The sequence below is a fragment of the Podarcis bocagei genome (assembly GCF_964188305.1).
Source record: "Podarcis bocagei genome assembly, chromosome: W".
Lineage (NCBI taxonomy): Eukaryota > Metazoa > Chordata > Lepidosauria > Squamata > Lacertidae > Podarcis > Podarcis bocagei.
The window spans coordinates 95,162,098-95,178,393 of record NC_138131.1 but is presented as its reverse complement, the minus strand read 5'-3'; the positions used below and the strand labels follow the sequence as shown (position 1 = coordinate 95,178,393).

The following is a 16,296-nucleotide window of genomic DNA, read 5'->3' as shown; positions in this document are numbered from 1 at the left end:
TGGGCCGCTCTAGCTTCCCTGGAGCTCCATGGTTATGCGGAGCGAGAGCTTCCGGGTTGCTGGCTGGCGACGTGGGGCGTGGTGGGATCGAGCCTCTGGCGTCGGCGTCTGAACTAGAGGTGCAGGTGAAGAAAAGAGCGGGGAGCTGCTGCGCACGTGCGAGAGAGCCGCAGTGTGGGGAAAGGTCTGCTTGCAAGATGCTGCGGCGGAAACCGACGCGGCTTGAGTTGAAGCTGGACGACATCGAGGAGTTCGACGGCGCCCGCAAGGAACTCGAGGTGGGTGAGTCAGCGGCGTAGCGTGAGTTGTCAGCACCCGGGGCAAGGCACGTAATTTGCGCCCCCCTAACCCCTAACCTGCGAGTTGCTGCTGGCGCTGCTGCCCAAACGACGCCGCTTGCCCGGAGGAGGAGGGGGGCAGAGAGGCGAGGAAAATGCAACGGTCCAGCAGCGGCAGCAGCACCGGCGGAGGCGGGGCTGTGAGGAGGGGCTGCCTGGCGCGTCCTCCGCGGCGAGCACTGAGAGCCGCTGCCTGCCGGGCGCCTTCAGCCCGGGCGCGCGCACAGCTCGTCGGTTCCGCGAGACATGCGGCTCCGCTACAGCCTGCGCCCGAGGCTCTTCGGCGACTCCGGAGGCAGCGAGCGCGCCCCCCCCAGATGTTGCGCCCGGTGCGGCCTGCCCCCCTTGCACCCCCCACGCTATGCCACTGGGGTGAGTGGTTGGTTGGTTGGTTGGTTGCGGGACGGCAAGGCGCTCCTTGCCCACCTTTCTTCGGTGTTGGTGTTGTTGTTTGCGCACTCTGCACATGCTTAGAGATTCTCTTGGCCTTGCTTTCTCTTTTCTTTTTTAAAAACCTGTTTCTCCTCACAAGGGGAGTAGCCATCCTGTTTGTTATTGAGCTGCAAGGCCCGGTCTTCTCTCTCCCACTCAGGAGGGTACCGAGTATAGTAAACAGGCGGTGAGGTAGAGCCACCCGCTGGAGTTGGGCGCAGTCCCCCCCCCACTGTTCTTACTTGGGTGGAACATGCACAAACAAGCTTATAAAATTATGCACAGTACGGAGAAAGAACACTGGCTCCTCAGGGCTGCCATTTGCTTGTTTTAATAAAAGGTTGTTGGCTGGGGAAAAGGTCGCAGCTCAGTGTCAAAGGGTTTTCTTTGCATTGAGAAGGTCCCAGGTTCAATTGTGAGTATCCCCAAGTAAGTTTGGAAGAGGCTTCCTGCCTGAAACCGTGGAGAAGTGCTGCCAAACAGGGTGGACAATACTGAGCTAAGTGGATCCAATGGTCTGACTCTGTAAAAGGCAGCTTCCTGTGTTTTGTTCCATGACCATAAGCTCAGCTGTAAAGCATTTCCTTTGCATGCAGAAGCTCCCAAGTTCAGTCTCCCAGGTAGGGCTGGGAGACTCCCTGCCTGAAATCCTGCAATATTGTTGTTAGTTAGAGTAGACAATACTGAACAAGATGAAACAATGGTCCAATTTGGTATAAAATGGCTATTTGTATTCCTGTGCAAGAAGGTGTGTTTGTGCGTACACAGTAGCAGATCTAAATGCCAAATTATGCTTGAGGTTGCCTCCATGTTAGCCCCCTGCACTCACGAGTAAAGGTGTTTGGCCCCTTTCTGTGGCAGAATTTTTTGACAGCTTGCAATGTCTTAAATCTGAAAGCAAAGAATCAGATTCATTACAGCTATATTTGAAAAAGAAAACATGTCATGGCATGGGCGGAGGAGGTACATATGTGATTGTCCTGGAGAAGTTTTCTTTAATTATGCTTTAATTATGTTTCCACAGAGTCGTAGGAAGCGCGAGGAGGTGGACATGGTGGGAGCCAGCGATGCTGAGTGTGCGCTGGGACTCAGCACTGATCATAAGAGCCGGGAGCAGATGATACATGACCGGATTGGCTACAAACCCCAGCCCAAACCAAACAATTGTTAATCTCAGTTTGGGAACTTTGAGTTCTAGAGCCCAAAGGGTGGACAGTGGGAGTGCCTGGTACCTGTGAGCTTTGGAAGAAAGCAGGAATTTGTTTCAAGAGCCCAACAAACTCTGTTTAGAAATAGCAGAAGAGACTGAGCTGCTCTCCTCTAGGTTTTAAATGGAGTTCCTCCTCCAAGCAGAGCAAGTCTTGCTTTCCCTACAAAGATGGGATCTTCCTTACTTGATGGTTTCTTTTGTGCAACCTTGCTAGGCTGCTGTGCTTAATAAAATATTTGTTTTTAACTTTGCATGCTTCATTGTATAAACATAGATGGACATTTTTACTTGTGAAAGAGACCTTGAGCCTTGCTGATGGGTGCAGCAACAGAAGTGAAATTGAGCATTTTTTACTTTTTACTTTGAGGTGGTTGTAGAGTGGGTTTATTTACAACTGAGAGGCCCTAGATTATTAGTGGAAGAGCAGAGACTGGATATGCAGAAGGTCCCAGGCTGAACTGCTGACATCACCAGTTAAAAATGCTTCTGAGTTGCCAGCCTGGGAAATGACCATTTGCTGCCTGTATCCCTGGAGTAGACAAGGAGTGCGGAAGCTGTGGCCCTCCAGACAGTGCTGAATCATAGCTCTCATCCTCCCTGACCACTGAAATAGGGTGGCTGAGGTTGATAGGAATTAGGAGTTCACCATTGTCTGGTGGACAGTGGCAGAATTTCGCCTACTTTAGAGTGGACTGTACTGAGTTAAGTGGACGAAAAGTCTGACTTCGAAGCAAAATGGATTTGGGGGGCAACCACACTATATTCCTCATCTTTCTCACACGAAGATGAGTTGACCACGGTTATGATCAATATGGTTTTATTTTCGGGGTGAAACAAGGTACCAAGATCTACTTGTTACAGAGATGCTCCAAAGGTGCAGGAGATGTTACTTAGTGTTTGAGGATTCCCCCTCCCCTTTTGTCTTGGGAAGAAGGCATTCTGTCTAAAGCTGCTGCATACTGACAAATTAATCTTCCTGCAAAACAGTATGCCACAAGAGGCTGCCTTACAAGTCCATGGGTTGCAATAAAACATCTGCTCCTGCCTTTTGTGCTTGAATTCTGTGTGATCCATTCATAAGCAATGGGCTGTAGCCAATGCTAGTCCTACTCAGAGTAGATACACTGAAATTAATGAACGAGACTAACTTGGGTCCATTACTTTATTTGGGTTTACTGATTAGAACAAGCGTTAGCTGGTAATGGTTTTCTGCAAAGAATTCTGGGAGCTGCCGTTTGTTAAGGGTGCTGAGAGGAGTCGTTTTAGTTAACACAGCTGATTTTTGGTTCTTGCCAATAAACTGAGTAGCATAAAAATTATAGCGGGGATCAAATACTGGAGAGAACTCACAAAAATACAGTGGTGCCTCGCAAGACGAAATTAATTCGTTCCGCGAGTTTTTTCGTCTAGCGAATTTTTCGTCTTGCGAAGCACGAACTCCCATAGGAATGCATTGAAATTCAATTAATGCGTTCCTATGGTCAAAAAAAGTCCAAACAAAGCCAAATTTGGTACAACAAGAGTTTATTAAGTGCTCTTTAAAGTCACACATACTGTAAAGAGCATTTCAAAAATTGAAGGAACAAGTAAGTTTCTAAACATGACAGAAAAACATTTAAAAATCAACAAAGTGTACAGTACATTTTCTAAGACTCTGGGGGACCACTCGAAGAAGGTTCCTCTTCCACTCTTTGCTTCTTGCTGAAGAACCTGCCCATGGTCTGCTGCTTCATCCGCCTTTTCAGCACCTCCCTGAAAGGCGACATGACCCTCGTATCAAAAGTGTTCGCGAGGTCATGTGCCACGTGCTTGTCAGGGTGGTGCCGCTGTGCAAAAGCCTGCACATCCTTCCACTTCAGGCAAATGTCCCTCAGTTCTTTGGAGGACGGCCATTCCTCAGTTGCTTCCTCCTCTTCCAGCGAGGCCTGCTCCTGCGCAGCCTCTGCCTGCAGTTCGACCAGCTCCTGGGTGGTCAGCTCGTGGTCGTGCTCCTCCACCAGCTCGCTGATGTCCTCCTCTGTGACCTCCAGGGCCCATGGTCCTCCCCAAGGCAACAATGTCCTGCACCACTGTTGACTCTGGTGCATCAGAGTCACTTGGTGCCACGCAGTCCGGCCACAGGCTGCGCCAAGCGCAATTCAAATTTCTCTGGCTGATCCCATTCCAGGCCGTGGTGATCATCTTCAAGCAGGTGACGATGTCAAAGTGGTCCTTCCAGAATTCCCGCAGGGTGATGGTGGTGCAATCAGTCACCTCGAAGCATCGCCTGAAAAGCTCCTTGGTGTAGAGTTTTTTGAAATTGGCGATGACCTGCTGATCCATCAGCTGGAGCAGTGGCGTGGTGTTAGGCGGCAGGAACATGATGCTGATGAAGCTGAACTCCTCCAACAAGTCCTCCTCAAGGCCTTTAGGATGAGCAGGAGCATTGTCCATCAGAAGCAAAGCCTTCAGCAGCAGGTCGTTGTCCAGCAGGTACTGTTTGACAGCAGGGCCAAAAGCAAGATTGACCCAGTCCACAAACAGCACACGTGTGACCCAAGCCTTACTGTTGGATCGCCACATGACACTCAGCTGCTCCTTGTCGACCTTGTGTTTCTTGAAGGCCCGTGGGTTCTCCGAGTGGTACACCAGCAGGGGCTTGATCTTCAGGTCGCTGCTTGCGTTGGCACAGAAGAGCAGGGTCAGACGGTCCTTCATGGGCTTGTGGCCAGGCAACGTGGCCTCCTCCTGTGTGATGAAAGTCCTTTTGGGCATCCTCTTCCAAAACAGCCCGGTCTCGTCACAGTTGAAGACCTGCTGTGGAACGTAGCCCTCCGTCGTCACAACCTCCAGGAACTCCGCTGCAAAGTCTTCAGCCGCAGAAACATCAGAACTTGCAGCCTCTCCATGCCTGACCACGCTGTGGATTCCAGATCTTGTCTTGAACCGGTCAAACCAGCCTCTGCTTGCCTTGAAGACTTCTGGCTCGCCTGAGGTTCCTGGCTGTTCCCGGACGAGGTCTGCGTGCAAGGCCTTGGCCTTCTCACAAATGATGGCCTCAGTCACTGTGTCCCCTACACGCTGCTTCTCTTCTAACCAGATGAGCAGCAACTTCTCCACCTCCTCCAGAACAGCTGGGCGGTTCTTCACGATCCTGGTGACTCCCTTGGCTGCATCAGTCGCAAGGATCTTCTCCCTCACCTTCAGGATGGTCCCGATGGTCGATGGATTCCTCCCGTACTCCCTGGCGAGGTCTGTCACACGCATTCCACCGCCGTGCTTCCGGATGATCTCCTTCTTCATTTCCAGCGTAACCTTCGCCTTCTTCCCCTCGCCGGCCTCTGCAGCAGCAGTCTTCTTGGGTCCCATGGCAGCACAGCTCCTACCTTCGCAAACCCCCAAAAATAAATAAATCAGTGCTTCAATTCCAAAAAATTCAAAAGCACCCAGCCACCCACCACACAGAAATTCAAACCCAGAACCAGGTCCTTGAATTCCAAACACCCCAACCCAAAATCCAACCCCCCCCCCCAAGTTTTAAAACTTTAACTTACCGATTGGCTGCAAAAGAAGTTTTGGAAAAGCTTCAAAAATCACCAAAGTCTTCAAAAACCTCAACTGTTCCCCCAGCCCCTCCCCAACTGTTGCAACCCCCTCCCCAACTGTTGCAACCCCCTCCCCAACTGTTGCAACCCCCTCCCCAACTGTTCCCCCAGGCCCTCCCCAACTGTTGCAAACCCCTCCCCAACTGTTCCTCCAGCCACCCACCACACAGAAATTCAAACCCAGAATTTTTTTTTAAAAAAACACAGCAGAGTGGCCCAATGGTCACAGAAAATCATAAAAATGCAGAAAAAACCACACAAGCTTCCAAATTATTGCAAACCCCTCCTCAACTGTTCCCCCAGCCACCCACCACACAGAAATTCAAACCCAGTTTTTTTTAAAAAAAAAACCAGCAGAGTGGCCCAATGGTCACAAAAAATGCAGGAAAAAAACACACAAGCTTCCAGATTCTTACAAACCCCTCCCCAACACCAAGTCCTTGATTTCCAAACACCCCAACCCAAAATCCAAAACCCCCCAAAAAAGTTTTAAAAGTTTAACTTACCAAATGGCTGCAAAAGAAGTTTTGGGAAAGCTTCAAAAAGCAGCAAAGTCTTCAAAAACTTCAAAAAATACTACCACACCACGTGCTATGAGTTGCTCCTCGAAGTCAAGTCGCAACTGCACCTCTTCAAGCAATGCACCCTGGGTATTAACGGTTTTAAGAAAAAGGAAACAAACTTGCAATACGTTTTCGTCTTGTGAAGCAAGCCCATAGAGAAATTCGTCTTGCGAAGCAGCTCAAAAACCGCAAAACCCTTTCGTCTAGCGAGTTTTTCGTCTTGCGAGGCATTCGTCTTGCGGGGCACCACTGTAATAATCCTAATAACATCTTTTGTCTTCAGAATTGACGGGTAAATCTCAGTCTAACTGGAGCTCAAACAAAGGTAGTAGGGGAACTTCCATTATTGTTAGCAGGCAGGTCTGGTTCTGGAGTTGGGTGGCCTAACAGTGAGGGGGGGGTGCTATTAAAGCCACGTAAAAAACAACGACCTACTTGATGTTTAGAACATTTGATGTTTCTCAATCCTCTCCCTGGAGGAAAAAAGATTCAGTTACATTAAAAGGCAGCCGTGGCTTCCCCCCACCCTGCCCCAGTGTTGGGAGCAATAGCCCTCAGCAGCTTGTGTAGATGTTGGAAGGTTTATAAGAAGTAGGTGCTGAGAGAGATGGGGAGAAACAATCTCTATTCAACTACAAAAGCCCTCACAGCATCCACCAGGCTTTGGCCAACAATCACAAGAAAGCATCACACCATTCCTTCAGGCAGCCATAACAGTCTCTGGATTGCTTGGCGTTGGCACCGCATGTGTCCTTCAGCCACTCGCGGAAGAGGTCCTTCAGCACTAAGAACTGTCCCAGAACCACGTACGCCTTGTCAAAGCCTTTGTCTTCCAGCTTCCTGCCAAGTACATCTCCAATGCCAGCTAAAGTACCAAGAGACTTGTCCCCCATGGGCTCAGCCATGAAGTCCTGATGCTTCTGACTGGTGGTCATGTTGCCTGCAGCTCTGCCTGCTCTCTCGCCTCAACCACTGCTCCCATCAAAGGGTGCTGAGAGTTGTTAGAAGACCCACTAGTCTCTTCACAGAGCTACAATTCCCAGAGTTCCCTGTGAAGAGGGATTGATAAACTGCTCTGGGAGCAGAAAAGGGGTTCTCAGCTGTAATGGGTATGGGGTTGCTCATGCGTAAGTTGCTGCCTCTCCTGGTTATGTTGCCTTGTTAAACTTTTCTGTCTGCATAGCCCTTCAATTCGTGGCTGCCTCAGTCGCTAGCAGAATCCGTCAGTGGGCGTTTCTTAAATCTTTTCCAACATAAAAGTTGTTTGACACCCAGTCTCCTCCTACTCTCTCTGCGCGGAAGTCTTCTGTGCAGGGTGGGCGTGGGTAGCGGAGGACCCGTGCTCTCCCCGCTGGTGTCCGGTGAAGAGTCCTGGAGCCCTCTCGCCGATTCCCCCATCAGCCCCTCTATATCCCTGGTGTTGCGCTGATTTGCTTCCCCATCTGCGGAGCTGCATCTCTCCCTGCTGGGCCCTTCTCCAGCATCATTTAAGAGCCTTCCCTCCGCCTCTAGCTCCGATGTCAGTTCCCTGACATCAGCCCTCTTAGCAAATCAGTTCCCAGGATTCTTTGAGGGAAGCCATGACTATTTAAAACAATAGTGTTTTAAGTGTGTTTTGTGAATGTGGCCAGTATACAGGTGAAACTCGGAAAATTAGAATATTGTGGAGAAGTTCATTTATTTCAGGAATTCAGCTTAAAAGGTGAGAGCTGGACCATAAAGAAGGCTGATCGCTGAAGAATGGATGCTTTTGAATTCTGGTGCTGGAGGAGACTCTTGAGAGTCCCATGGACTGCAAGAGGATCCAACCTCTCCATTCTGAAGGAAATCAGCCCTGAGTGCTCACTGGAAGGACAGATCCTGAAGCTGAGGCTCCAATACTTTGGCCACCTCATGAGAAGAGAGGACTCCCTGGAAAAGACCCTGATGTTGGGAAAGATGGAGAGCACAAGGAGAAGGGGACGACAGAGAACGAGATGGTTGGACAGTGTTCTCGAAGCTACCAGCATGAGTTTGACCAAACTGCGGGAGGCAGTGGAGGACAGAAGTGCCTGGCGTGCTCTGGTCCAGGGGGTCACGAAGAGTCGGACACGACTAAATGACTAAACAACAACAATATATGAGATAGACTCATGACATGCAAAGCAAGATATGTCAAGCCTTTATTAGTTATCATTGTGATGATTAGAATATTAAATGAAATCAGCAAAATAAGGACTGCAAATAGAGCAAATCTCTTTTCTGATAAGAACAGCTTTTGCATCTCATTTGGAAACCAAGGACCCAGAGTCTGGAGGAAGAACGGGGAGGGACACAATGCCAGATGCTTGAAGTCCAGTGTGAAGTTTCCACAGTCTGTGTTGATTTGGGGAGCCATGTCATCAGCTGGTGTTGGTCCACTGTGCTTCATTAAGTCCAGGGTCAATGCAGCCGTCTACCAGGAGATTTTGGAGCACTTCATTCTTCATGGGGATGCTGACTTCATTTTCCAGCAGGAATTGGCACCTGCCCACACTGCCAAAAATACCAAAACCTGGTTCAATGCCCATGGGATTACTGTGCTTGATTGGCCAGCTAATTCGCCTGACCTGAACCCCATAGAGAATCTATGGGGCACTGCCAAGAGACAGATGAGAGACATAAGACCGAGCAATGCAGAAGAGCTGAAGGCTGCTATTGAAGCATCCTGGTCTTTCATAACACCTCAGCAGTGCCACAGGCTGATAGGCAGTAATTGATGCAAAAGGGGCCCAAACCAAGTACTAAGTACATATGCATGCTTCTACTTCTCAGAGGTCCAATATGGCTCTATTTGCAGTCCTTGTTTTTCTGATTTTATTTAATATTCTAATTTCCTGAGATTGTTAATTTGGGGTTTTCATCAGCTGTACGCCATGATCATCACAATTATAACAAATAAAGGCTTGACATATCTCGCTTTGCATGTCATGAGTCTATCTCATATATTAGTTTCACCTTTTAAGTTGAATTACTGAAATAAATGAACTTTCCCACGATATTCTAATTTCCGAGTTTCACCTGTATATAAGGAGGCAGCATCAAAATCTGTCTCCTGCATGTGGTTCTGAAAAATGTTTTGACACCGAAATGCATGAAAGATGCTGGCCTAAAAAAAAAAAAGAAGACACTAGCTTCATGGTACTGTTAGGTGCCATGCAGGGTGCTTTGAAACATTTCACACACATCCACAATTTCTATAAAATACATTCTGCTTTATTAGTTACATACACAGACTGTTCATCTGTACTTATATAATGTTATCAGATGCGCAATCTCAAACTGGATTTAATGAACATCTGCCATAGAATACTTTGCTAGAAGAGAGAGACAAGTCTGAAAATATATTGAAAGGCACCATTGTTTATTGGGCACAGTGGGGTATACAGCACCAGCAACACAATTCTTTAGCAAGTAAAATGAGGCCCCAACTGCACCATGTGTTTAAAGCAATATCACATTGCTTTAAGCAGTCATGATTTCCCCAAAGAATTTTGGGAACTTCAATTTGTTATGGGTGCCGCAGTTGTTAGGAAACCCCTAGTCCTCTGATAGCTACAATTCCCTGAGTGGTTTAACAGTCAATCCTTTTACCATGGGAACTTTGGGAATTGTAACTCTGTGAGGGGAAAAGGGAGTTTCCTAGCAATTCTCAGTACTCTTAACTGAGGTTCACAGGATTCTTTGAGAAGCCATGACTGTTCAAAGGGGGCAACTGGCAAGTTGAAGGCTCAGAGGTGGGAGGAAGCTGGAGGCCTCAAGTACACCCAGACCTTTATTGCAACTTCTCATGAGAACATTGTGGATCTTCACTCTCAAGAGGTACCACACTTCCACCAAAGGCACCCCACTCACAGAACATGCCAAGCAGTACTTGCCTGGGCAAACATGGGTTTGTGGGCTGATGGGAGGGAAGCAAGCAGAGAAACAGAAGCAGGCAGAAGAAAAAGGCTGGAATGTGGCTGCCGCCAAGCATGTATTGCTGAAAACACATGTTAAATGCACATAAGATGCAAATTGCCTGTTTTGCTTTGCTTCCGGTTATACATAAGATAATAATAATAATAATAATAATAAATTTTATTTATATCCTGCCCTCCCCAGCTGAAGCCGGGCTCAGGGCGGCTAACAACACTAAAATAGTGCAACATTATCAAAAACATCATAAGAATTAATTAAAATCAAAAATGATGGCAACCATAAACTAAAGTATTGTAAAGATTGCCAAAGGAGGGAGTCAGGCTGTGCCCTGGCCAAAGGCCTGGTGGAACAGCTCTGTCTTGCAGGCCCTGCGGAAAGATGTCAAGTCCTGCAGGGCCCTTGTCTCTTGTGACAGAGCGTTCCACCAGGTTGGAGCCGCAGCCGAAAAAGCCCTGGCTCTAGTTGAGGCCAGCCTAACCTCTCTGTGGCCTGGGACCTTCAAGATGTTTTTATTTGAGGACCGTAAGTTCCTCTGTGGGGCATACCAGGAGAGGCGGTCCCGTAGATACGAGGGTCCTAGGCCGTGTAGGGCTTTGAAGGTTAAAACCAGCACCTTAAACCTGATCCTGTACTCCACCGGGAGCCAGTGCAGCTGGTATAGCACCGGATGAATGTGATCCCGCAGCGAAGACCCCGTAAGGAGTCTCGCCGCGGCATTCTGCACCCGCTGGAGTTTCTGGGTCAGTCTCAGGGGCAGCCCCACGTAGAGCGAGTTACAATAATCCAGTCTGGAGGTGACCGTCGCGTGGATCACAGTGGCTAGGTCAGGGCGAGAGAGGTAAGGAGCCAACTGCTTAGCTTGGCGGAGATGAAAAAATGCCGCCTTTGTTATAGCTGCAATCTGAGCCTCCATGGAGAGGGAGGTATCGAAGATTACACCCAAACTCTTAACGGACGGTGCTGGCACTAATTGCACCCCCGCAAGAGATGGGAGTTGCCCCCTCAATCCCATATCGTCCCGTCCCAGCCAGAGGACCTCTGTCTTCGAAGGATTTAACTTCAACCGGCTCCCACGTAACCATCCAGCCACAGCTTCCAAGCATCTGATCAGTGTGTCTGGGGCCGAGTCAGGATGGCCATCCATCAACAGATAGAGTTGGGTGTCGTCAGCATACTGATGGCAGCCCAGCCCAAAACTCCGGACAAGCTGGGCGAGGGGGCGCATAAAGATGTTAAAAAGCATCGGGGAGAGAATTGCACCCTGAGGCACTCCACACACCAAGGAGTGGCGGGATGACAGTTCCCCCCCAAGCGCCACCCTCTGTCCCCGACCAGAGAGAAACGAGCGCAGCCATTGAAGGACTGTGCCCTGGATCCCCACATCGGCGAGGCGGTGGTCCAGAAGTTCGTGATCGACCATGTCGAAAGCTGCTGACAGATCTAGAAGAATCAGCAGCCCCGACCAGCCTCGATCCAGCTGTCTACGAAGATCATCTGTTAGGGCGACCAGAGCCGTCTCGGTCCCATGACCAGCGCGGAAGCCGGACTGGAATGGATCCAGAGCCGATGTTTCATCCAGAAACCTACCAAGCTGTTCAGCAACCGCTCTCTCAATCACCTTACCCAGGAATGGAAGATTCGAAACTGGGCGGTAATTGGATAGATCTAAGGGATCTAATGATGTTTTCTTTAAGAGCGGACGCACCACTGCCTCCTTCAGTTCCCCTGGGAATGTCCCGGTGCCAAGGGACAAATTGATGATATCCCCCAGGGGGGCCCGCACCTCGTCTGGACACGCTCTAATCAGCCAAGACGGCCACGGGTCGAGAGGACAAGTGGTGGGCTTTCCAGCTCGGAGGAGTCTGTCCACATCGGCTGGGGATATCCGGTCAAAGTGGTCCAATACTGGACCCGAGGACAGTCGAGGGGCCTCCAGTTCCTTTATTGTATCCAAATTGGCAGGGAGGTCATGGCGGAGCGACAGGACCTTCTCCGCAAAAAAGCTCGCAAATGCCTCACAGCTGTGTGTCGAATTGTTATTTAAATTTGGCTGTCCTTTGAGGGACGTTAAAGACCGAATTATACTAAATAATTGTGCCGGGCGAGAGCTAGCGGATGCAATGGAGGCCGAGAAGTAAGACTTCTTAGCGGCCTTCACTGCCATCTCGTAGGTTTTCATAAAAATCCTATAAGATGTTCTTGAGGCTCCGTCACGGGCACCCCGCCATACTCTAGCCGTCTGAGGTCCCGCTTCATTTTCTGGAGCTCCTCAGTAAACCAGGGAGCCCGGTTTCTGCGGGGTCGCAGAGGGCGCTTAGGTGCGATCTCATTGATGGCTGCCAGGAGCTGGGTATTCCAGCCCTCAACAAGCTCAGTCAATGAGTCGCCAGGGGGAGAAAGGTCCCGCAAGGCTTGACGGAATCTATCCGGGTCCATCAGCCTCCACGGGCGAGCCCAAATCGGCGCACCACCTAAGCAGGGTGGGGGTGGAACGTCAATCCTGGCTTTCAGAGCGTAGTGATCAGACCATGGCACCTTCATCGAAGGAAACATGATCACATCTATACCGACGCCAAAGATCAGATCCAGCGTGTGGCCTGCTTGATGTGTGGGGCCCGAAACAAACTGGGAGAGCCCTAGTGTCGCCATGGAAGACACCAGGTCCAGAGCCTGTGAGGAGGGAGTGGCATCGGCATGGATGTTGAAGTCCCCCAATACCAATAGGTTGGGGAACTCCAAGGTCCAGCCGGCCACCGCCTCCAGCAGGCCTGACAGGGTGGCTGCTGGTGCGCTAGGTGGCCGGTACACCAGCCAGACAGCCAAGCTCACCTTGGAGCCCCACACTAGGCCAACACATTCAATGCCGGGGATCGATGGCGGTGGTAGAGCCCTGAAAGAACAATCTTCCCGGATTAATAGTGCCACCCCTCCCCCGCGGCCCACAGTCCGTGACTGGTGGAGGACGGAGAAACCCGGGGGCGCCATCTCTCGTAAGGTAACAGTATCCCCTTCGCGCACCCAGGTCTCCGTCACACAAGCCAGGTCGACCCCCTGCGAGATGATGAAATCTCGTGGTTTTGTTGCCTATAGACCTGGCATTGCACAACACCAGTGACGGAGGTGAGTAATCCTTGCTCACCCTACCCTCGTCTCTCGGGATGGGGCGCAGATTGGAAGGGGTACGAGCATATCCGTATCTCGATCCCCTTCGCCTATGACATCTGCCCCCACCGCCATACCTCCCTCGCCCCTCCACGGTAGCAATCCCAGGCCTCATACTCTAAGCCAAGATCTAAGCCAAGATTAGCCACACTAGAAGAGACTGGTTTCCTCCCATCTATATAAAATGAAAGTTTAAGTCTCCTAAAGCTGAGAGCACACCGATACTAGTTAGGGCAGAGGTGGGGAAATCTGTGGCCTTGCAGATGTTGGGACTCCAGCTCCCATCAGTCCTAAGCACCACGGCCCCTGGTCAGAAATGATGGGAACTTTTGTGCAGCAGTACCTGGTGGGCCCAAAGGTTCCCCATCCCTGTACTCTAGTATGAGCATCTTGCCTGTAAAGGGATGATTCAGAGGTTGGAAGCTGCTTGCACCTAGCTCAGTTACCTGCCATCTACTATAGACTTTCACCTTTTCAAGTGACTTAGTGTATAGTGAAATGTTAAAAACACATAAAACACAACAACATAGACCTGGGGAAGCCATTTGACTGTGACATTTAAACTATGACACAGTTTGTTTGCTTCATGCTAAAGACAGACTGCATGCGGAAATTCTGTAATAACCTTGCATCTCACTTTATAAAGTTACTAACTTTACTTGCACAGTATTATTCATTTGGGGCATGTAGTGATCTTGGATGAAAAGAATCACCCACACTCAAAGCAATTTACAAAAAAAAGACAACTTGAAGGAAATGGCTATCTAAATTCTACTCTTTTGTTGCCTCCAAAGTCAATTTTTGCAGAAGTCTAAAGCAGAAAAGTGGGTATGATTTTTATATGCAGGGACTGAAAGCCAAGCCTGCTCAAGAAGGGTTGCACATGCCTTTTAAAGAAATTATGCCAAAGAAGTCAATCCAGAATATTTCCATTACTGGTAATGGAGGTATAGACCTTCAGTCTTAAGTGTTTTATTTCAATTAGGACTCAATGAATGCGGTTGCAGGGAAGAGCTTAGGCAAATTATTTTTAAAAAGCCTCTCTTACTATATGCTAAGCAACATAACAACATATTAAATGACCAACAGTTAAATGATACACTGCTTTCATTTTTAGCTTCCAATAAACTTGCCCAAAGGGCTACTGTAGATGGGGGTAGCCAATTGGAGACCCTCTCCGGATGTTGTGAACTCCCAACTCCCATCAGCCCTAGCCAAAATTCACATGAGGCTTGAACAGCAAAACTCTGGGAGGAGTGCCAATAATAATAATTCTCCTCTGTCCACCCCTTGGCCCAGGTCGTTTGATTCACAAAAGAACTTTTTACACAGTGTTCATAAGAACCAATCAGATTTCCTCTGAGCATTTCAAAACCCCAACGTGGGACAAAGTCAGATCAGAAGAAATTCTTTTAACGACAAAGAAACTATTTCCTACTTGAGCATGCATATGTAGTTCAGAGTAAATAAAATAGGAATAAAAGGAGGAATGCATTCAGCAAAACCCTAGAGGTCGTAAACAGGAGAGGCAGGATGGCAGTATTTACTATCTTCTCGTGAACTCTCTTCCTGGCCCTTAAGATCTATCTAAAAATTAAACTACATCAAAGCTACCTTCTATCTTTATGACCCAGGATGCCTGATGAACAACTGGCCTGTGTATTTAGAATGTTTATACGTGCCTGTCAGGCGTAGAGAAAGCAAATGGCAGAGGTGGAGAGGCTTGTGGGATTCGATCAGAAATTATTGTCAATGAATCAACCCCCGTCAACGCGATGCTTTCATCGCAGACACAAATGGCTTGCTCCATATTTCATAATTCCTCATAGCAATCCCACCTGACCCCCACACTCTGGATATTTGCACCCCTACATCTCACCGCTTTTTATTTTTAAATTTTTTTATTTGTTTTTGTTTTTTGTAAGAAGAGCTTAAGATAGTAGAGGTTAAGGTAATAGATGTACTGTGTTCTCTTCATGTTCATGTATGTGTTCTTGTATCACATAACGATGTCTAGCAGACATTCCTAAAGGAGTGCTCGACAACCTCTGCCTATTCTTTTCTAAAATTGAGTGACTAGGCAAGACCAAAGTCAGTCTGCTGCGGCAGCACTGAGCATCAGATAAATTGGCGGGAATGTAGTTATAACTTCTTTGATTACACGTGAAAAACCAATCATCTGGCAAGCTAACATGAGCATAATTAAAAATAATCTGCTGAACATGTGAGCAATTCCAAGTTGGCCATCCTGCGTCCAGACAGCAAGTTGCTTTCTTACTGCAATTCCCAATCTGAACACAAGAGGTGTCTGGTGGTGCTGCAACTCTAGGTGTGTATAATGCTATCGCATCCAGAGGTAACTTTTGTGTCACCTTTTCCCAGTCATGGAGATTGGTATAACCAATGATACCTTCAGGAATCCATTTAGAAAACCACTTTCCCATGTGTGTGGCATGTGCCATATGAAAGGGTTGTGTACAAACAGGGAGTATACAATTTCCTAAGGTAGTGTGCATATCATATGCTTCACTCAGACAAAAATGAGAGACGTTAGCCACTTTAGCGAAACGCATCCACAAATTATAGTTATGACTAGAAGAAGTGCCAGGGGGAAGATAGATACACTGAGTACTTGGTATCAAGAAAACAAATAATACACATGTTAAAATCAGCATAGAGTTCATATTTAGCTGAGTAATCAAGGCTACTAAAAAAGTCCCTGATGCTTCTGGAACATCATGATGCTGAAGTTGTGAAAAGATAAAGTGCGAGACTGGCTTCATTACTATCAGATAATGGAGGCATATAATTTGGATAAGAAAATTGGCTTCCAGGTGGAAAAATCAAAATTAGAAACAGAACTGTTAAAACCCAAAACTAAGATTTTGTCAAAGATGTATAACTTGCTGTTGAAATGGAATACTCAGGATGAAACGGTGAAATCTGCTATGATTAAATGGGCACAAGATGTTGGACATAACATTATGTTTCCTGACTGGGAACAGTTATGGACCACAGGTATGAAGTTTACGGCATGTAATGCTTTAAGAGAGAATATTACGAAAATG

The 16,296-nt window shown here is 48.2% G+C and overlaps 1 protein-coding gene and 2 pseudogenes across 3 annotated transcripts in view; 1 reads left to right on the top strand and 2 right to left on the bottom strand.

The window, feature by feature from the left end:
- LOC308578231 overlaps window positions 1-16,296 on the bottom strand; it is a 1,025,155-nt pseudogene that overhangs the window by 621,424 nt on the left and 387,435 nt on the right. The gene's annotated exons all lie outside the window — the stretch shown is intronic.
- Window positions 42-2,226, top strand: LOC308577930 (anaphase-promoting complex subunit CDC26-like). The gene is made up of 2 exons (XM_081178278.1): window positions 42-278; window positions 1,795-2,226. The coding sequence occupies exons 1-2, from the start codon at window positions 198-200 to the stop codon at window positions 1,939-1,941; spliced, it is 228 nt and encodes a 75-aa protein (XP_081034404.1). The 5' UTR covers window positions 42-197; the 3' UTR covers window positions 1,942-2,226.
- LOC308578306 (barrier-to-autointegration factor pseudogene) lies at window positions 6,386-7,161 on the bottom strand (annotated as a pseudogene). The gene has a single exon. The product of its transcript is annotated as a barrier-to-autointegration factor pseudogene (transcript).